Genomic DNA, 22,510 nt, shown 5'->3' with positions numbered 1-22,510 from the left:
GGAAGGTCTCATCCCGGGGAGCGTCTATGAGCTCCCCGGCAAGCTACCAGCCCGGAAGGGGCTAGCGGGGCTTCGGGGAATATTCCCGCTTTGGCACCTCCCGGGAGGAGGTTTCCGGGTGCGCTGGGCCCGGGTGCTTCCCGGGGTCGACTTGCGGGGACTGGAGGTTCCCGGGCGCGTGCCCCCGCCTCGCGCGTGGGACTCCCCTGACAGCGCCGCACGGGCGTGTGGCGAGCGCGGGATGCATGGTCCCACCAAGGCAAGGAGTAAGGCGTGCGGCTCAGTAAACGAGCCGACCGATGGGTAACTACCCGTCCGATCCAAGGAACAGTGGTTGTCTAATCCTACCCTAGGGTCTTAGGCCCCTAGCAGCGGAGGTGGCACCCATGCATGCCACCAGCTCACCGGGGAGAGTTGCGTGCCTCCCCGTTGGACACCTGTAGCTCATGCAAATTGGGTGAAAACCTAGGGTTTAAATTGAAATAAAATCTTTTTAAAGCCTTTTGAGATTCAAATTTGAATTTAAATATGCAATTGTGGCATGATGCTCATGGATGCAATGCATATGAATGGTTTTGAAATTTTGGAATGTTACAGTGGCGTCTCTACCTTTGTGGTAGAGCACTCCTCCAAACGGAGACGTACACCTCCCCAAAAGGTGGAACTCCGGAGTCAATCTTCGTCTCCCGTGTGGTATCATTCTTGCCCCTTTACTTACTTGTTTTACTTCATTGTGTATCCTTTGCTTCGGTTATTACACTTCATACTAGGGTTGCATTCCCTTTAGAGAATCTAGTAAACCCTCCGATTAAGTGTTTGTATCTTTCAAGAAAAGAAAAGAAAAAGTAAAATTTGTTAGTCACCTATTCACCCCCCCTCTACTCGATCATACAGATCTTTCAATTGGTATCAGAGCCTCATCTCTTAATTAGGGCTTAACCACTCTTAAGACTATGGCCGGCAATGAAGGGGAACCCGCTGAGAAAACCTAAGAAACCGAGGTGTTAGATGATAATGCTCCACTCACTTTTAAAGCCATCAAAATGCTTTTGGCTAGCATGCAAAAGGTCATTCTAGATAGTGTGGACAAAAAGATTAGTGATCACCTACCCACTAAAGCCTCTTCTTCCACTGCCGAGTCCTTCTAGTCCAAGCCACCAAGTGCAGTGGATTTGGATAAGGAAGATTCGATGCCGAAGCCCTTAAAAAGGCTAAGGCTAGTGAAGAGAGTGAAACCAAATCCCAAGGCAGGGGTGGTAATGGGTTGTATAGTGACGTGGCTCCACCACCTCCTTATAACCCTCACCACCATCTATTGCCACCTATGTTCAACCAAGGTGATCCCACCATGCTAACCTCTACTAACTATGTTGATTGGTTTCATACCATGAAGACTCACTTCAAGAGCACATCAACGGAGTTGTGGAGAATTGTTGATGAAGGTTATTATGTCCATGATCCCAAAAACATGTCGCCAAGAGAGTATGTGGACAATCAACTCAATGAGCATGCAATTGGAATAATCCAAAAGGCTCTACCTTTGGAATATAGAACCTATGTCCATGGTATTGACTCCGCTAGAGATGCTTGGAAGATTATCGGTGATCACTTTGACAACAATGAGAGTGTTCAGAAGTCAAAGTTTGAAGTGGTCATCAATGAGTGTAAGAATTTCTTCACGAAGGATGGAGAAGTTCCGGATGAGCTATATAGGAGAGTCATCACCGTTGGAGCCAAGATGAAGGACCATGAAAGTCGTGACATCAATGATGAATGGATCAAGCGTCTATTCATATAAGCGATCTCCCCACATCGAGAGGTCCACACCGCAATGATTAGGCAAAGAACGGACTACTATATCTTGACTCCAAGTCAAGTGATAGGAGAATTTGTGGCTATGGATATTCTCAAGAAGACCTCCGAGGACAACCTTATTCGCGCCAAGTTTCTCTCTCAACGCTCAAGCCTTGCACTGAAGGCTAATGTGACTCCAACTTCAACTCCAAGTGAAGCACCCCAACAAGAAGAAGTTGAGAACACGGGGAGCGCACTCCCCCCGCAAGCGTCCCTTTTAACAATCTGGCTACGCGCGGGACCTGGGGCCGCACCCAGCGGGACAGTGCTCAGTTTCGTTCAGCTCTTAGTGAATTCAGCGTCCATGTTCAGATACCTAGCTTTTCCGTTCGGTCCAATGTCTCGCGACGCTCGGTGGCAGAGTGCGGACGGGGCACTGCCTCGGTAGGAAACCATCTTGGGTACCTGTTCAAGGGAAACGATCTTCTGAGGGATGCGGCAGGAGCGCGGGGGCAGGATCGCCGCCAGCGGCAAACGCCGACGACGATGCTACCACCACGCTCACGCGGCAACCCTCGCCTTCAGGGACGAACCCTGGCTTTCAGGGAAGAACCCTGGCTTAGGAGGACTCCGCCCCGGGAGCAGCCGCGAGACGGCTATAATGTCCTCGCCGCGGGCTTCGCCCCACCCCAGACGGTGGGCACGGGTGGCGAGGAAGTTATAGCCTCCCAGCGACAGCCCCCGCAACTGGGGAGACCTGGGTTTTTTCAGGGCAACTCGTCCCAAGGGAGGCGACGGCCCTTGCTACCCGGGAGCAAAACTGCTCGAGGGCCGCGGCAGGGACGTGGTGATGGGCCGGAACGGGCGACGAGCGCCGGCACCGGCGCCATCACAGCGTCCTCGCAACGACCCGCGCGCGAAAAAGGCTCTCTCAAAGGGAATGCGGCCGGGTCTCTATGATAGTGCACCCGTCGGCACAAGGCACGGATGGCATGCACTACCATAGAGTCTCCGCGGTAGCCCCTGCTCCTTGCGGAGGTGTCCTATGGAGGGGGGCGACAAGGGCACTGTGGCAATGCACCCCGTCGGCGCCGGACGCTGATGGGCTGCACCACCACAGTGCCCCTGTGGCGACCCTCGCCCAGGAGCCGCCCCCTTGAGGAAGCGCAGCAGGGGCACAACGGCAGTGCACCCGTCGGCGCAGGACGCCGATGGCATGCACTACCATCGTGCCTCCGTGGCGCCCCTCGGGGTGGGCTCGACGGGGTGACGCAGCAGGGGCGCGATGGCAGCGCAAGCGCCGGCGGGAAGCACCACCTCCGCGCCTCCGTTGCGCCACCTGCCTTCACGGCCCCGAACCCGGTTTCGCTCTGAGCTGTTCCATGGTTGGGGCGTGCCTTTTATAGACGCGGGAGGGGGGCTTGCCACCGCGCGCGACGGATTCGCGCCACACCGTGGCACCCTTCCTTCGAACGCGGCGCAGTTTCTGCCGCCATGTTTACCAGGCAACTGTGGTACACGTGGCGGCAACCTGTCAACTCAGAAGCCTCGGAGTGCGGTGAGCCCCTTGTGTTGCGGTCCTCCCGCACCACAAGGCACTGGTGTATGGTGCGACCCGTGGGCAGCTCACGGGCACCACAGTGTACAAGATTCCTCCCTTTCCTGCAGGTTAGACTCTTACCAGATCCGAGGTGCTGCAAAATTTTGCGAAACTTACGAAAACAAGCAACTCAAGTAAATCAGATAAATCTCTCCTGCTTCCCAGCCCCCGGCACAAAGGGGTCAATGCCAAACTTGGATGTGAGCATTTCCTTTCCCAGGCACAGCGACTGTGCGGTGCAGGCTGCGGGAGGCCGAACAACCTGCACGCCTAGTGATGCACGTTGCGGGAAGCCCGCCAACGGCATGACCAGGGATGCACGTTGCGGGAAGCCCGCCAACGGCACGACCAGGGATGACATGCAGGTCCTGGGCAGGTTGGTTGCTCTTCTTTGAGTGGAACTGGCACGCCTCGCATGTCCTCACCAGCCGCTCTGCGTCGGCCAGGGCCGTGGGCCAGTAGAAGCCATGCCGGAAAGCCTTGCCGGCTAGAGCCTGGGAGGCCACATGGTGTGAACATGTGCCTCGATATATGTCCTCCAATAATGCGCACCCTTCTTCCTGCGGCACGCAGATGAGTTTGACACCATTCGCACGCCTGCGGTAGATGCTACCATCTATCACAGTGTACATCTTGGTTTGCCGCGCTACACGCTCCGTGGTGATGTCATCCTCCGGGAGAGCCTCCCCTTTCAAATAGCGGGCGATTTCTTCCGCCCAGGGAGGAATCTCCCTGCCAACGCATGCCGTCGTATCAGCGGCATGGACCCCTGCTACTGTAGGGGTTCCTTCAGTTGCCGGAGGGGCGTCCCGGGCAGCCGGCTGGGGGGCAACTGAAGGAGCCACTTGCTTCTGACAGAACACCCCCGCCGGAGGCTTCCGGCGCTCTGCTGCCATCTTGGCCAGCTCGTCAGCAGCGAAGTTATCCATCCGCTTGACGTGCTCGAAGCGCAAACCCTTCAACTTTCGTTCCAGCTTGCGGACCTCTTCGACGTACGGCGCCATTTGAGGGCAATCGTAGTCCTTGTTCACCTGGTTGATCACAAGCTGGGAATCGCCGCGAACAACCAGGCGCTTAATGTTGAGGGCGACCGCTGCCCGCAACCCGGCAAGCAGGTCCTCGTACTCCGCCGTGTTGTTGGTGGAGTTAGCAAAGTCAAGTAACGGTGCGCTCCTTGTTGCCGGCTTGGAGGGGCAGCTTCTTCACTTCGACGGCCTCCTCCCGGAGCCCCTGCCCCTTGCCGGGGCACGAGCTCGAGCCCGCGCCTCCACCGGCTAGCCCTTGCGGGGTGGCGCGGGCCTTCTTCGTTGTCGGGGCATCACCCGGCGGGCAGGTTGAGCAACCAGGTTCGCGCTGATCCTTTCAAGACCATCGGGAACCAGTTCGCCCTGACCTTGTCGTCAGCGCCAACGGCATGCATGACCAACGTAAAATCTTTGGGGTTAGCGGTCCCGTCGTACATACCGAGCGCAGGTGCTTGAAACTTACGGGGCCACGTCACCCGTCGCAGCTCGCGCGTGAACGCGGTGCAGCCGTCTTTGGGGCCCATGGGAGCGTCTTTTTGCTCCTGTGTGCGCTGGCGCTCCACCTCGCGCCTGCGCGGGCGCTCCAAGCGCGGGCGCAGGTCCTCCTGCTGGAAGGCATTCAAGATGCCACGCTCATCGCCCCTCGGAACGGTGGCCGATGAGTTCGAGGACCCCTCCGGGCCCCCGTCTCCTTGGCCTTGCTGAGGAGGGGGTGGGTTCTCCCCCTATTACGAGGCGGGCGGCGCGCCTTCGCGCTCTGGGTTCCGCCCGTGGCCGGAGCCTATTAGGGCGCCCTCGCCTTGCGACTGCTGAGCGGCCGGGGCGAGAAGCGCTTCAAACTCCTCGCCCCACGTCTCGTGCGCCGGTGTGCCCTGCTGCGGCTCGTACCGCATCATGACGTTGGCTTCAGCCGGGGTTCGCACGGGGGGCAACCAGTTTCCTGAACGGCTGCTTCCCGCCCTGGCCCCGGACGCCTCCGGGTGCGCAGGGTGCGAACCTCTAGGGATCGCCCGTGACGCGGCATGCTCCGGGTCTCGCTGCCGCAGGGCGTCCGCGGGCCGCGACTATTTCCTTTGGCTGGCCCGGGCGACGCCATGCGTGCTCGCCTGACTGCCCCCGGCACTGGGGCAGCCGGCCCCCTCGGCCGATTGTCGGTCGACAGTCGAGGAGGCGGCGGGGGCAGCTGCGTTTGCTGCATCCTCGAGGGCTCGGGATTCTCTTGAGCTCCCGACTCGGGTCGCACGTCGTGCGACCGCGTGTGCGCCGCTGGGGCCTCACGCGGGTCTATGCGGGAGTCACCAGCACGCTTGGGGGGCATGGTGACTAGGCTCGTCGACGAAGAAGAGCGAAGCCGATGCCGATGGGATCTTCTGCTGCCGGTGATCTCCGACGTTGTCCACTCCCGCGCCCCCTACCTGGCGCGCCAAATGTTGTCGCTCGGTGCTCTGACACCAGGGGCGTGCGGCCACGTCCCCCTTTTAGGTTCGGTAGGGGCGTCTGGGGCGGAGACCAGGTGGTCGCCGGGACGGCCGATGAGGCCCTACGGGGCCAGTGAGACAAAGTGCTAAGAGTGCGCGCTAGTACAAGAACAAAGGCACACCCGTTTTTTACCCAGGTTCGGGCCACCTGGAGATGTAAAACCCTACGTCCTGCCTGTCTGAACTGAGATCGATTGCGGGTCAAGCGTTTACAAGTTTGCCGGGCCAGTTCCCGGGCTTCCTCTCAATGTCTAAGTACTCCTTACTACTCTCTGCTGGCTGTCTACTGGAACCAACTGACCAACTCACTAACCTACCAATTGTCTAACCCGACAACCGTCTAACCCCCTTGACCGTTGGCATGGGTCCTCCTTTTATACACAAGGGGATGCCACATGTGCCACGATGCATGGGCTACAAGTGTCCAACAGGGAGGCATGCAACTCCCCCCGGTGAGCTGGTGGCATGCATGGGCGCCACCTCCGCTGCTAGGGGCCTAAGACCCGTCGGTCGGCTCGTTTACTGAGCCGCGCGCCTTACTCCTTGCCTTGGCGGGACCATGCGTCCCACGCGGCGCTGTCCACCGAGCCAAACACGCGAGGCAGGGGCACGCACCCGGGAACTAGTACCGAAAATAGGACTGGAAATAGTACCGGAAGGTTACTTGGCCAACTTGGAAGTGCAGCCCACGTTCTTGGACAAGATTAAGAGGCACGGAAGGGTGACTCAGAAATAAAGGAAATAAAAGAGAATATGGTTATCGGAAAAGCCAAGGATTTTCGTGAGGATGGCCAGGGTACCATATGGTTCGGAAAACGCATTTGCATACCGCAGGATCCAGGACTCAGAAAGTTGATTCTGCAAGAAGCCCATGATTCACCTTAATCCATCCACCCTAGAAACACAAAGATGTACATGGACCTAAAAGAAACATTTTGGTGGTCCGGATTGAAGCGAGACATCGTAGAGTTCATTGCCTTGTGTGGTGTGTGCAGCAGAGTTAAGGCAGAACACCAGAAGCCAGCAGGATTCCTAAGACCATTGCCAATACGAGACTGGAAATGGGATAAAGTAGGCATGGACTTTATCACCGGTTTACCAAGGACCAGATCAGGATATGATTCCATTTGGGTAGTTGTTGATCGTTTGACAAAGGTTGCCCACTTTATACCGGTAAAGACCACATACACCAACGCACAGTTAGCGAAGCGCTACATATCCAGAATAGTGTGTTTACACGAAGTGCCCAAGGAGATAGTATCAGAAAGAGGTACCCAATTTACCTCCAGATTTTGGGGACAATTACATGAGTCTCTAGGAACGAGGCTAGAGTTCAACACAGCTTTTCATCCGCAGACAGATGGACAGACCGAAAGGGTAAATCACATCCTTGAGGATATGTTGAGAGCTTGCGCTCTACATTATGGATCCAATTGGGATGAAAATCTGCCGTATGCAGAATTCTCATACAACAACAGTTTCCAAGCCAGCATTGGAATGTCACCATTTGAAGCTTTGTATGGAAGTAAATGCAGAACACCATTGTTATGGGATGGTGTAGGAGACCGTAGTCTATTCGGCCCGGACATGATAAAGGATGCCGAAGAAAAGGTTAGACTCATCCGAAACCGGCTGAAAGTAGCTCAGTCAAGGCAGAAGAGCTATGCAGACACCAAACATAGGGAAGTTACCTATGATGCTGAATATAGAACGTATCTCAGAGTTTCGCCTATACGCGGGGTGAAGAGATTTGGTATAAAAGGAAAGTTAGCACCCCGATTTATTGGATCTTTCAAGATCTTGTCGCGACAAGGAGAGGTAGCCTACAAGTTGGATTTACCGGAAGCACTGTCCAATGTCCACAATGTCTTCCATGTATCACAACTGAAAAAGTGTCACCCCGAGATGGCCGACACACCCCTGAGGGATACAATTTACCCGTACATGTTCGTCCAACCCTTATTGCCACTCAGGTAGGAACACACAAAGGTGTGTATCGGCAGGATTGGGGAACACGACGTTTCCAATCCCCACAACTAATCCAGGGGACCAACCCAACTGAGTCTATCCGAAACGAGAGCCCGGCCGAAACGTCGTACGGACTCAAGAGTTGCGTGGACATCTGGTAGTGGTTCAGGGCCCGTAGGATGACCACTCCAGACTAGTGCCGCAATCCTATATGAATGCAAAGTCACCAACAAGTCTCCACGAATCTCTGTGTGCATGCGATGCAAATGCCAAATGAAACGCCCGAACTATGTGGCCCCTGGAACAGCTGAGGATCAAGTACTAAGTCGAGGGGGAAGCCATATCTTCTCCCACGAGCGGTTAGTGCGAAGTTTCTTGGATCGGCGAAAACGAGAACTCAGTCCTTAGGTCGGCGCAAATGGAACAAATCACCAATGCGTTAGAGCACGGCCTCCCATCGTTGACTTGTTACAATTAAATATCATATCACAGTTTAATAATTGCAATTTAAATACATGAAGTAGCATGTGGATGTAGCAATTGTGGAACCCCAAAGTAAGGACACTAGACTAGCAGTCTAAGCATGACATCTAATAACCAAGTAGGGCAACAAACAAACAGGGTATTGGGACAAGTAACGAGACATATGGCAATAAATGGAGCTGACTAATAAGCTATGCAATTCTAAAGGCATCATGACAGGACTGAGAATGTAACTTGGTGCAAGAATGAGAGAGAGGCATTGGATATAAACAACATGGTCAAGGAACGGCTGCTTGCCTGGAGTACTCAATTGCCCGGAATTGAGCAAGAATCCTAGAAGAAGAACACAACTGTAGTCGTCGTCGTAGGAACCGGAGACTAACGAAGAAGAAGCAAATACACAACATGGAAGGAGAGTATAAGCATACAAGATACACAAATTAATTGATATGCGCAATCAAAGAATGATGCGTGGCATATAGGGATGATGCATGACATATTAAGGATGCCAAAAGTAAATCCGATATACAATTACCAAGTTAAATGGAGTCCGAATACACTACACATAGCATCTATACAACTCCATATGCAAGGAATAGAGTTTAATTAATTAATTACACACAACATTATAGTTGTATTATCATGCATGAGAATGACATGGATAGATGTAACACATGCTTTAACGAGAACAACACAAAACAAACAACTCGGTCGGGATTGCACACACCGGTGGCAACGACGCACCTGCAACTAATATTATCGATACAATCGGTACAATCACGGGCATCTCATACAACACATGCATATCAACAATTGCAACCTATGAGTATACGCCAAAGATGGTGGCTTCACGGGACGATCGCACGTTGTACCTTGGACACGAGCGTGTCACGATGTAGACGATGTAGACGATGTAGTCGAGTAGAGGAAGTAGTTGTACACGTAGGCCAAGTAGGCGGGGGCGGCTTCATCTCCAAAGCGATGTAGGTCTTCGCGGCTCCGACGAGGTGCGCAGCAGCAACACAGCAGCAAGACGATGCATGCAGAGCAACAGCAACACACGGCAAGGATAGCGGCTGACAAGCAGGGCACACACGTCAAGGTTTAAGCAAATTTACAAAAACAGAAAAGAAAAGAAGGGGAAAAAGGAGACGGGCCTGGGCTTGCTGGGCTTGGACCTGGCTTGGACTTGCGGCTGTAGTTGGGCCGAAGGGGGCTCGGTCTGGGCTTCGGTGGAGATGGGCCAACAAGGGGCTTGGGCTGGACCAGCAGCAAGCAGAGCAGCAGGAGGTGGCGGAGGCGCTGCCGGTGGACCAGAGAGCTGGGCGGCGCGTTCGATGGCGTGGAGCGAGGGGAGGCGTGCGGCGAGGCGGAGCTTGGGCGAGCGCGGCCAGGTCGACGGCGGCAGCGTGGAGGAGCAAGGCGGCGTGGGGCGGCCAGGCGAGGTGGAGGTGCGGGGAGAGGCAGCACCGGCAGAGAGAGGAGAGGAGGCGAGCTCGCGCAGGAGGTCGATGGCGAGGAGTTGCGCCGGGGGAGCTTGGCGTGGGGAGCAGAGAAGAGGCCCTGCCGGCGGCGAGCTAGCACGGGAGACAGCAGGCGAGGCGCAAGGGAGAGGGAGCGCACGGCAGGAAGAAGAAAAGAAGGGGAGAAGAAGAAGTGCTGGCGGTGGCGGCCAGGAGGAAATAGAGGGAGAGAAAAGAGAGGAGAGGGAGGGGATTAAATAGTCTAGGGTTAGGGTTTGGCTTAGATGGGCTGGTTTTTGGCCCAACAAACATTCGCACACAAATTAAATTAATTTGATATTTAATTTGATTCCGAAATAGAAAAATAAGAAGAGAAAGGGTATAGGTTTAATTAGACCCACAAATAATTTGTCAAACTTTAAAATAGGATTTCTAAAAAAATAATTTTAGGCTGCCACAAACACAACAAAGAAGTGACATTTTGTGCAAGCGACATGTGAGATGATGCTAATGACATGGCATGTATGCAGATGATGGCATGAGCATGGCACGATGATGAAGATAATTAAATTACAAAACAGTCAAAAAGAGTTAAAAGGAAAAAGGATGGTCTCGGACTATTACAGCTAGCATGTTTGGGATTGCAATATGAATCATTGGTCAAATATAGGAGCTAAAATGGACATCTCTCAACGACAATTCATAACTAGTGAAAAACAAGAGCCAGAGTACTCTAGACGAAACTGAGCTTGCAATTTACCAGACTGGAAAAGATGGTGAATATTTCTCATCGAAAATCTAATCGATGGTTTGCCTCTTGTTGCACCCAGAATTACAATTAAAACACACACACATGAGGTCGGTTCAAAGAAGCGTTTCTCTGTGTACTGATGTCCTAACCAATCTCAACTTTATTGCCATTAACTGCACTGCTGTGTGCTAACCAATAAGTGTTTGCAATCGATAATCACAGTGATCAATGTTTCAGTAATGGGGCATCCAGGCATGCCGGGACATTTTGATCATGAACTAAACCTGTTCCGAACTATCTCATAAATCACTTGAAGGAAGCTCTTGGATGATTCATCTTCAGGTAACTGCAGGAGCTTCGCTATTCGCGCATACGAGAACTGGTTCTTTGGGAAAGAATCTTGTGCTAAATCTCTCTGAGGCTCCTTGTGAAGCTTTGGGCTTGATAGTGCCCACTGTATCGACCATATAGCAAGTGGCCGCATGTAGCAAAGGGACCGGTATCCATCGTCGTTGGTCCAAGCTTCAGGAGTTTGGAATGCATATCTGAAAACAAGTTGACGGTTTTTACAATGGAATGGAAGCCGGAGTTTGGTTAAAATAATGCGGTATCAGCTGAAGAAGATCTAAATTAGGCAGGATCCTGAAGTCAGATGTTAGCACAGGAAGCTCAAACTTTATGGAAACTAGCAAAATGCGAACGCTTTGCTATAGATAAGGAAAATATAATCAATTGTATTGAAACATCACTACTGACTCAATGCTCAATATCAATACATATTTTGCTACATTTTCGTCTGAGATTTTATAGTGAAGTGTTTTCGTTAGCTTGTCGCAACTGACCTTTGTTTGTTTGTTAATTATTTTTTATACGGTTTGAAGAGGAGAAGATAAAAAATACTTACCCAAGTCCTTCTGGAGACCAAGCTGCATGATAGATCCCTTCAGCTGTTTTGAAGCCCTCCTCAACCATACCTTCTTGAATCATAGATGCAGCGAGCGCATATGTCACACCTGGCCATATCTCCCTAGATTGCATTGTGGACATATCCACTGTGCCATCTGGCCACATACCATTCATTGCTCCCCTTTTACCATCCTTGAATTTCATTACATTGAAAGAATATATTTTTTCTAGTGCACTTTGTGACTTGTCCTTGTCAACAATTGAGGAGAGACCACAGGATTTGGCATACCTGGAAATGTGTCACATTGTTTATAGAGTTCGTTGATGAATAGGATAAATTGACATGACATGAAGTAATATCAGGCAATGGCATTTAAGAAATGTGAGAAGAACTGGAACTGGAGTATACTTTAATGCTTTGACTTGTTACTTCACAAGTATTCAGTTACTGCAAGCTTCAATCCACTGAACAAATGCAAGATTTTAGATGACGATAAAAACAAAATTGTGACAGTTGGCAAGACAAGGGAAGGCGCATTTTCACCAGCAGAATTATATTAGATTTGCTAACATACTTCTTAGATTTCACAAGACAAGGGAATGTACATTTTTCATATCATTTTACCCAAATTTTAAGCAATTCACAAAGAATGAATGAAGGGTATTCTAAGGGTACCCTCTGACCCTACTTAGTTCAACCAAATGAACTAAAATTTTAAAATCGCATCACTTTTTAAACAACTAGTTCATTTGTTTGAACTAAAGAGGGTCAGAGGGTACCCTTAGCCAGGGTAACCTTTTTGGAGCTCTAAGCTCAGTGCACCTAGAAAACAATGTAGCCACTAGCCACAATTCATGCAAATACTGTAAGGTCATATAAGTTTAGTATTTAGTAAATACTGGGACAACGGAAGCTAGTAAAAAGGTCTTGTGTGTCAAATTTATTTTTGTTTCTCTCATTAGAAAAGCAGCTGACAATATTTCTGCAAATTTGAAAACTAGAACAGAGATAGCAAACTTGAACTCATACAGATTTCGTGATATACCATTGTCCAGCCAACTGATCAGCATGGATGGAAGTGCTAACTTTGGTGCCAGCATCATCGTAATTAAAGTAAGAACCATTCCAAAGCTTGCCATACACAGACTTAGCTTTCTCATACTTGTTCCAGAAAAGCTCTTCAGAAGCTTTATCACCAACTTCACGTGCCAAGGCCGATGCAGCCTGAAGAGCAGCCACCCAAAGACCACCACAGTATGCACTTACACCAGCCATCGACCACACATCATAAGTTTGATCTGGGAAGTCCTCATTTTCAATCATCCCATCTTTATCCTTATCAAATTGCTCCATATATGCCATCGCCATATAAACGGATGGCCAAACAGCGCGGGCAAAGGATTTATTGCCTGTGGCCACAACATCTCTATAAACTTGCAGTACAAACTTCGGGTTCAAGTCCTTCCAGCGGTCTGTGTTATGGAGTGTGTATGCGTTCACTTTGAACCATGGGTCATATAGGCCAAGATCATGAGGAACAGCACCTAGAACTTTTCTTGGTGCTAATTTTCCGTCATGTAAGAGCTTGAGCTTTTCAGGATCGTGCATCATCACAGCAGCAGCAAAGTCTCTCTGAATGCTGAGTTGAAGTTTAGGAAAAAGCATGATAAGTGCAAATGATGCATAGAAATGAACATCATATGTGTTCCACATATAATACTCAATTCCCTCAAGGTAGAGAAACTGGCCAATGTTCTCTTCACCCTGAAGCAAAGTTGTTCCTATGGCAGAATTCGATGCAAGAGATGCATGAATTCTCTCAAGTATTGATGCCATTTGCTGAAGGATATCTGTGGCAGTATTATTATGTGGGATCATCTCATCAACATCATCAGTTTCTCCATTTGACATGTCAAGAGAAAACTTTTTCCCCCCAATTGCTGTTAAACTTTGAATTGGTGGCAATCCATCTGTGGACATGGATCTATTTTAATACTTATGAAAGGTAGGTGCCTTCAGTTAGAAGAAAACAAGTTGGGGAAATACCTGTCCATATAGATCCTCCGGCATTCAGATAATAAAGTTCATTGAAAAGTGTGACTGGATACCTGTTGAGAAAATTTTATTCTATGCATCAGTGTTCAGTAATCCCTGGTTGTTGCTTTATAAAAGTTTGAACGTACCACGCGGGAAACCTCTTGTCTTGCAAAATAGGATTCTGCCACTCTTCAATTTGCTTCTCCCACGAACTATGATCTAATAATTGTCCAGACTAAAGGATGAAATCCAGTAACACATATAAAAAAGAAGAAATATAATTACCAAGTAAAACAGTCGAATGCAGGATTTTGCCTATTCCTCTACAACAACATTATCTATGATGACATTGCGAACAAACTAAACTGTTCAGTGACAAATTTCTCGACAGTTTATATGATCAATAGGTGGTGCTCCTACAACCAGTGATAACCAGTTTATATGCAAAAGCTTCGTGCATGGTAATAGTTATTCGTTGTCAGTGGCGGAGCTTTACATAATGTTTTGGAGGGAGAAAAATTGCAATTTTCCAATCTTGGAGGGGCCAGATGCTTAATTTTTTCTAATAAAAGGTAAAAAGAAAAAAAAACTGGCAGGGGAAGGGGGGAGGGGTGTGTGCAGCGGCTCCCCCTGACATACACGTAGCTTGGATGTTGTTCGTTGTGATTACTCATTAGTCTGGTATCGCCGGAGATGTTGTTAGAGATATCCTCAGCTGGCAATTTTGACCAAACCAGCAGAGGACTAGCCAGTTTTATGAGTTCACAATTCTTTAACTTGGATAACATGGTTATTTTTTTCTTTCCAAATAATTTATTTTCCAATACCATTTTGGTCTTTTATTTTGCATGTGCAATGAAGAACAAAACATTATTCAGCAGAAAGTTTAGGGAGGAATTGGACTGTACCAACAATGGCATCATGGGCAAGGCTTGCTGCTGCATCAACATCTGTGCCATAGAATTTTGTGTAACGCCTGCAAACTCAGGAGAGAAATCATTTTCAATTTGCTTCGTAACTATTTAATCCATTTCTATAACTTAATTGTTTTGCCTTCTGCTCTAACCTATGGTATGTTTTTCCACTGGAGAACTTTACTTCAGGGCAAGCCCATGCAAGTGAAAATGACACATCCTTAGTTGACTGGGGAGCAAGCTTAACTGAAGCTGCAATAGCTGCTCCTATTGATGTTCCGGGTCTGGAGCATATTGATGCTTCGATGGGATCAAGAAGATCAAAAGATCCATGCTGCGAAAATAGAAAGTTGAGCCAGCTTCTTAAGAACAAATAGTACTAACAAAATTACTTAACATTCAAGTTGGCTTAATTTACAGGATATTTTAATCTAAACATCTCAAACAGAAGAACATAAGCTCTGTCTTTGGTTTTGAAGCACTTTTAATCAGAAATATACATGAATGGAGTCAAACGGCTCATTTCTAGTGAGTCTCAAGTTTATGCTGCAAATCAACAAACCTCTTTCACAGAATTCCACATATCTTTTGCTGTGAACTCATCAGAGCTTCCAGACATTACAAAGTATGGGCATTCTGAGATATGAACATCCTCTTTCTCTTGTGCAGCTATAGCAAAAGTTACAGGTGGCTGTCCATCAGCAGTTCTGCTCTCATTAAGAAAAATATCCATGGCTGAGTTCAAGTTTACATCATCGATGTCATTAAGTCATGGGAGATCAGGTATTATACAGAAATTTGAAATAGCAAGTTACCTGTGATGTAACAGTATACCATGCACACCATCCTTTTCTCTGTCACCATTAGATATATGAAAACTATATTATTTATACAGTAACAATGTGGAAAATAAGCCAAATCTTCTTAATTCATCAGTTTCTTACAGCATACTAGAATTACAATGATATCCAGTGAGTTCAGATTTTCCACCAACAGAGTTCTGCAGAGATCAAAACTTATTTCAAAGTTCAAACTTCAAATATTCAGAAGTATAACAGAAGTGCAAAATATCACAGAAGAACTTACAGCCCATGTAAAAAGCAAAGTAACATCGACAGCTGTATTTCCAGAATTGGCTACCTGTGTTTTAAAAAGCAAATCATCGCAAAATGTACTGGTGTAGAGCTATATTCTTAAGTTAAAAATAATATTTACTAATATGTCCATTTAAGGAAATCCGTGGGAAAGGGGGGTTATTACTGTGAAAGTGAATACTGCAGCTGGATAGCTGCTCTGTTGATAATTGTGTGGAATTATTGGTGAAACCTGGCGGCACACTATCTTGAGATCTGGGTCAGGTTCTCCTAGCAAACATAATATTTTTTTAATAAAAAATGAACCGTGGTTACTTAGAAAAGAATACTATGGTTATTGTAATACCATCATAAACTGTCCAGGCCCTAGGGTAAAGTGCATGATAAGTAGATTTCTGTCCACTCAGGTTCCAGTCCCAGGATCCAATTCCTGAAATGTTAGTTCCTCTGCATTTAAAAAAGATCTAAGGAATTTTTTCCAAGCAACTAAAAATTACCCATTATTACCTTATTGATCTAAACACCAAACTAACAAAGCAATGCAATAACTTACTTTGGCAAATCTGGTTTCCCAGGATGCAGCACTGTAGAATACTTTCTACCATCTTGGCGGGAAATGAAGGCCTAAAAGCAAAAAGGTTAGACAAAATGTACTCAAATATCTCGCTAACATTCTGTTTTTTCCTATGTTAGTGTATGTCTGCAGATAAGAGTTGGAGAGAACATATAAACAGACCATTTATTTATGGATCTAACGTTCTGCTCATTTCTAGTCAAATATAAACTGAACCAAAAATTTGAATTGGCCAATTTGAGTATATGAACCCCCAGAGAATGGTCTAAAGGTTTCACTACTGTAAACATAGTGTGATAATTTTTTGGTCCCTCCAAAGGACGGCGACTTTGTATCATTTCCACTTTGACCATTTTGCCCCTCTTCCTTCAATTTGTTCCATCGCCCCGCTACAGGCCATGGTCAACAAACCATCCTGTTCAGCAGCACCACGGAAAAATCCAACTAAGCATGAAAGCCATGGCCTTCAATGGCTCTGTACCAGCAAGACACCCACTTCCTCCATGCACATATGCCTCGCCTCAGATCCACCTCTGACGTGCTGTCGGGATTGACATCAACCTTGTCCACTCTACACCAGCTGCAAGATCTGCCTTGGTCATCCACTCTCCCAGATTCTTGAGGACAAGAATGTGCAAATGTAGTGCTTCACTGGGCAAGACGGGAGATCTAAAGTACTATAGTTGTGCCATGCTCGCTGGACGAGCTCAGGCCAACTTGGCAGGCTGCTGAGGATGGGTAAAAAGGCAGGGAGAGGGTTCAGCAGTTGGCATGGGTGCGGACATGGAGATATGCTTCAGCAAGGGAGGTTGGCAGTGATGGAGGTTGTGACAAGCAAAGAACTCTGGAGGCATTGGCTGGGTGCTTTTGTTTGACTAAAAGTCAACAGACAGGGGTGCATGGCAGCTACAGAACCACCAGCAATGGTGGAAGCCAAGACTGTCACCAGTGGAAGAAAAACAAGACGGTAGTGCAGGTGGTGGTGGTCAGCTATTGTCAGTGACAGGAGTTAAGAGGAGAATGAATGAGTGCGCAAAATCATTGTTCAAGAAATCGGTAATCGGTAACTGCTCAGTCGGGTAGGGATTAGTGATTAATCGGTTATCGGACCGATTAATCGGTTGACCATTATACTATATAGTATATATAATTATATATTGGGCTACTTGCCGCATCAGAACCTTGGGAAGGTGCAGCCATCTAAAACAAATCAAGAGAAGCAAAGGCATCAGTGAAAACGGATGGGAGCAGCAGCAGCTTGGGAGGAAGCAAAGGCATCAGTGAAGCTCTTCAAGGCTTCGAGCAGGGGCTGGCCGGCGGATTAATCCCGATTAATCGGCCGATTAATCCTGATTAATCGGTTGTCAGATCGATTAATCGGCTTGGGCGATTAACTGCGGCGATAAGTGTTAACCTGCACGGTGGCCTGCCGATCAGCGATTAATCGGCCGATTAATCGCTGAATCGGCCGAATTCTTGAACAATGCGCAAAATGGTCAAAACTGTCAAAGGATGAAGCAGCCAATTGTTTTGGTGGATAACAAATTATTGCGCCGTGTTTCATGGATGATGATAAATCCTATAATTTCACATTTTTGGGCACTCGTATTGATGACCAAATGTTGAAAAAAGGTAAAGCTTGGGCACTTAGAAAAATTATCGTTCAAGTCATTACAGCTTCCAACTATTGTTGACATTCCACCATTTTGAGATGATTTTGGGCAAAAAAATTCTCTGCTACGCCCTTCCTTTTGTTCTTCTCAATGTTATTCATTAACATAGACTAGAGTAGCCAGACCATGCAAGAGTAATTAGTGATCCAACAAGAAGGGCGATTTAGTTTCTCTATATGTATCTTGGTCGTGCAAAATCCTAAAGTGCCATGCATTCGGGAATAGTAATATTATCAAGTTGTGAAACAAATCATGAATGGTGTTCTAAATATATAGCGGTGAGCATACAGCCCCACCTTGTAGGTCTATTGTGGTAGGTGAACCCAAAAGAAGTCTTGCAAAGATTAATAATTTATTAAGATACAAATTCATATTGCAATACATGATAAAGAAAATGGCAGAACACAATACTTGAGTTCAAATCATGTCATATATTAGGAGTTCAGTCCATACTGCTTCAAACTATTATAGGACAGGAGGTAGAGAAAAGAATATGATTCTTTTTGGGGCCACCATAAGTCCATAAGGGCTGCATTTTGAACCACCCACTTAACTTATTGTGACCCCTGCATAACCACTGGTTTATGCAGCTAAGCATATACTGTTGCAGTAGACCGAGCCGCTACCTTGACAGCAGCTGCTCTCAAGGTCATACCAAGGACAACAGTGATCATCAGATACTGAAAGTGCACATATATGTGCCAAAGCAGAAGCATGAAGAATAGTGAAGACTTACAGAAAACTGATTTGCCAGTACTGGCTTATCTTCACAAGCTCCTGGGAACAATTGCCAGCGTTGAAACTCACCTTTGTAGCTTCTTCCGATACTTCCTGCACTACAGTTTTCCAACAATTAGAGGAGACTGCATTAAAATTTCCATAAAACAGAAGAAGAGTTCTGAAGCTTCACTATTTAAATATTGAGTAAAATGCATTAGAGGTCCCAATTCTTTCGCAAATGTCCCAATTTAATCATAAATCTTTGAAACTGCACGTTTTAGTCCTCAAAGTTTCATAAGTAGTTCATCCCAGGTCCTATACTGGCTTCGGCGCGTGCCTGGCGCCTACGTGGCTCTTCGGGCCCACTCGTCAGATGCCAGCGCGGACGGCTTTTTTCAAATAACCCCCTGCCTCCTTCTGTCTTCTCCCCCATGAGCCCACCGGACAGGTTAGGTTAGGGTTGAGATTCCGCCAGGCTAGGGTTTTACCGTACAGAGGCTGGCAGGCGCCGGGCTCCTGCCGGACTGGGGCCATCTCAGCGGAGTGGCCTGTGTCGTCCGCTGCCCGGCAATGGCGGTTTCTTCGCCGTCGCTCTCGTCGCCGGAAGGTCGACTCTGCGTCGCGGAGAAGAGGAGACAGGAGAGCAGAGAAAGAGAGCTGGGGTGACGGGGGGAAGAAGAGGAGAAGGGAGGGGCTTATTTGCAAAAAGTTGTCCGCATTGGCATCTCACGAGTGGGCCCGAAGAGCCACGTAGGCGCCAGGCACGCGCCGAAGCCAGTATAGGACCTGGGATGAACCACTTATGAAACTTTTAGGACTAAAACGTGCAGTTTCAAAGACTTAGGACTAACTTGGGACATTTGCGAAAGAATTGGGACCTCTCATGCATTTTACTCTTAAATATTTTGCAGAAAATATAAAGAGATAATATGAGAAACTGCAATAACTTTGTTCAATGGATCTTTTTTTGTTCTTCCAAGAAGTACAGATGCACAACCAACTCATCCATATTTCACTGTGATGCATGTCTCCACATCTACTTTTAGTTTCTTGTTATCAAAGTTATTTGGATGCTACAGACTTCAAGTGTAAACATGAACTATTGGCATATTGATCAACAAATAGGCTCAAGTACAAATAGTTTTCACATCATTGCAAAGGAATGAAGAAACAAATCTAACAAACTCATCTCCTCATGGAACCAATGACAACATTATAGCTGAAAGTAACAATCACAACAGATACATAATAAATAAAAAAGGGTTGGATAAAAGGACTTTCAGAATCGGTCTAGCTAACTTGTAGTGTCAAGCAGTTTAACACTGTAAATCTATTAAAATACGATTTGTGGTGATCGAGAATATAAAAACGTGACGATAATATAAAAACCATGATATAACAATGATAAGAAACACATGTTATGCTGAGAGAAGAAGGTATACCCAATGCCACCAAGTGGAACACCCTGACCAGATTTGGCAGTGCGCTTTTTCATGGGATCAATAATAGCAGTCTGTAGAAAACTAACAATATTAGCACTTACACAAATATCTAAATAAAATATCAGAATGGGCATGCATAATAGTTCAAAACGGCACATGACAACGAGTAATACAAGCAAACTTGCGAAAACATACTCGTCCTTTTGAAGTTTCTTCAACGATGTGTTGACCAAGACGAAAACCAAGGCCGGCCTGCAACAATGAAAATGAATCTAAAACAAGGGGAAAACATAATAGGAACGTGAAGAAAAAAGTAAGAACAGATAGCAACAAAGTCAACTTTGCCAACAAACACACAAAAAAACAATGAAAGAGAAACAGAAGAATTTAATTGAATGTTGCCAATAATTATTTTACAAATGCCAGCTAGATCACCAGATTAATTATGCTCAGATAAATTTCAGCAAACCAAAAAGACTTAAGACTTGCATAAAATAGAAGCCATACCATCTTCACTGCCTCCCTCCATTTAAGTCCGAATGACGGCAAATCATATCTAACATGACTTAACTTGTGTTCCCATGTCAACTCTGGAAGTTGTCCAGGATCAACCTTTTCCTGACAAGTCAAAGTACACCCATTGACACTCCAATTTGATAGAGGCCCCAGTCAAAACAAATATAGAGGCATTACATAACTAAAAAGGAATCAACTGTAGTCATTACTCTTTCTCTTCTTTTTTGTTACCTTCTCTTTTGCAAAAACTTCATCCACAAATTTAAAAAAGTGGTTAAGAGAGTTAAATACAGACACTGTAAAAGTAAAACTGTTAAGTATTGTGGACTGTATGTTACAATAAATTTCTTGTTAATGGAAAACAAACAACTGCTATTGATTTAAGTTTAAAATGTTTCCGCTGGCAATAGAATTCACAAAGTCATCATGGTTAGGAATAAATGTAGTGACAGCTTTCAAATGAATCTTGGAAGAAAGAACTCACCGAATCACCATTCGTTTGCGAAGGTGAACTATTCCGAGACACGCCCTTTGGCGGCTCAGGCATACCATTCGGTTTCATTTCTCTTCCTTCGGGCTAGGGGCTAGGCCTGTCAACATATTGAAATTTGAATGAAACAAATGCACATGCACAGCTTTTTATTTCCTAACTCTATGAATATGCTGATTAACAAAAGCATGTAGGATCAAGCACCATAAGAATGTCAAGTTTAGTGGACAGCTGGACAAACTTTATCATAGAAAAGTGCAGGTGAGGCAGACATAAACAGAGTTAGCAGAGCTGCTATGGCATCATGCCAAATGGTATCATAGAAAATACAACAGAGATAAGACGCAAATAATAATTATTATATGGAACAGATGAGCGAACAGAATGCTAGTAACCCAATCAAACTCGTAAACATGGTTAGAAATTTCTGGAAACTCAAACTGACGATTACTGACTCATCAACCTTTAATATAAAAGAAGTCCTTACTTTTACTAAGTTGCAAATACAGACAAATAACAGGCCACGGCATCTAATCGAGTTATAGGGTAAATTTTGCATCCATACAGGACAACTCCCTCATGGAAGAGATATCAATATGGTCCGCAGGTCGCACGTCAACTTCTCAACATACCAATTTAATTATTCATATGAAAAACAATACTTGATCCAAGCTGCAAATACTGCCCCTGGAAAATCGCAGAGGAAAGAAAGACAACGGAAGAAATGCTATCTGGAGACTCTGCACATCAGTACAGGACAGACCAACTGTTCATCCAACGCGAAAACTCGTGGATAAACCGCTGAAGTAACCACTAAAACCCAATCCTCCAACCAAATTGCGCCGGCCACACCCCCAAGAAAATTTGAAGGATAAAAGAAAATGCAATACTAATCCCTTCACGAACACCTGCAACTGCAAGGAGCAGCAGCGGAAGAAATCGTGGGCCAAGCAAGCCTGTGCCTGGGCGCGGAAAGAATCCCTCCCAAGTAACTGCGAAAGATTGATCCATGACGGAAACCTGAACCGATTCGGGGGAATAATGGGGAGGAAAAATCTGACCTTTCTTCGATCTGGAACTCCAGAGGGGTCTAATATGCTCTGACTCTGGTCGGGACTCGGTAGCGCTTGCGATGGAGAAGGAAAGAGTCCTCCCGCCCCGCAATCCCGCGGCGTCGCCGACGTGGGCACGTGGCTTGGCTTGCGACTTTGGTTCGTTTCAGTGGCGAGCGAGAGCGAAGCCCAGAAACGACGAGCTGGCCTCTTTGTTGGGCTGGGCGTGGGTTGCGCTGAGGATGAGAGCGGAGACGGTAACGGTAACGCGATCTACCCCTAAATTCGTAGCCACTCGTTCAGCCGGGCTACCAAATTAACTTATTTTGTGTTATAATAGAGAGTTAATTAATAGGAAAAACACTGCTTATGTCAGGTAACACCTTTTTCATGTTACCTTTTTTTTCTTCTCTCTCCTTTGTGTCAATCAATTTTTTATCTTTTTTCTCTCTCTTTTGTGTCAGTCACTCACGGTCTCACGTAAAGACCAATCATTATTTTTTCTAATATATATGTTCCTTTTGTACAA

At 46.9% G+C, this 22,510-nt stretch overlaps 1 protein-coding gene across 5 annotated transcripts; it reads right to left on the bottom strand.

The window, feature by feature from the left end:
• Positions 1–10,543: 10,543 nt before the first annotated feature.
• Positions 10,544–22,204, bottom strand: LOC100824639 (non-lysosomal glucosylceramidase). Of its 5 annotated transcripts, none has more exons than XM_010239496.3 (20): positions 21,991–22,204; positions 20,924–21,029; positions 20,431–20,541; positions 20,119–20,175; positions 19,924–19,994; positions 18,498–18,597; positions 16,068–16,138; positions 15,861–15,961; positions 15,681–15,784; positions 15,507–15,560; positions 15,365–15,420; positions 15,236–15,274; positions 14,983–15,127; positions 14,573–14,754; positions 14,415–14,482; positions 13,653–13,725; positions 13,516–13,577; positions 12,515–13,439; positions 11,467–11,757; positions 10,544–11,107 (listed from the first exon to the last, which is right to left on the bottom strand). In XM_010239496.3, exons 2-20 carry the CDS (start codon positions 20,999–21,001, stop codon positions 10,834–10,836), a joined length of 2,862 nt encoding a protein of 953 aa, XP_010237798.1. In that variant the 5' UTR covers positions 21,002–21,029; positions 21,991–22,204; the 3' UTR covers positions 10,544–10,833. The 5 variants fall into 5 exon arrangements, with proteins under 5 accessions (XP_010237798.1, XP_010237799.1, XP_014758508.1 ...); XM_010239497.3 differs by having other exon boundaries at positions 10,546–11,107; positions 15,861–15,944; positions 21,991–22,203; XM_014903022.2 differs by having other exon boundaries at positions 10,546–11,107; positions 15,861–15,944; positions 18,498–18,592; positions 21,991–22,203.
• Between the last annotated feature and the right edge of the window lie 306 nt (positions 22,205–22,510).

Source organism: Brachypodium distachyon, chromosome 4, assembly GCF_000005505.3.
Source record: "Brachypodium distachyon strain Bd21 chromosome 4, Brachypodium_distachyon_v3.0, whole genome shotgun sequence".
Lineage (NCBI taxonomy): Eukaryota > Viridiplantae > Streptophyta > Magnoliopsida > Poales > Poaceae > Brachypodium > Brachypodium distachyon.
Note: the sequence above shows the minus strand (reverse complement) of the source record. Positions and strands in the feature narration are given on the sequence as shown.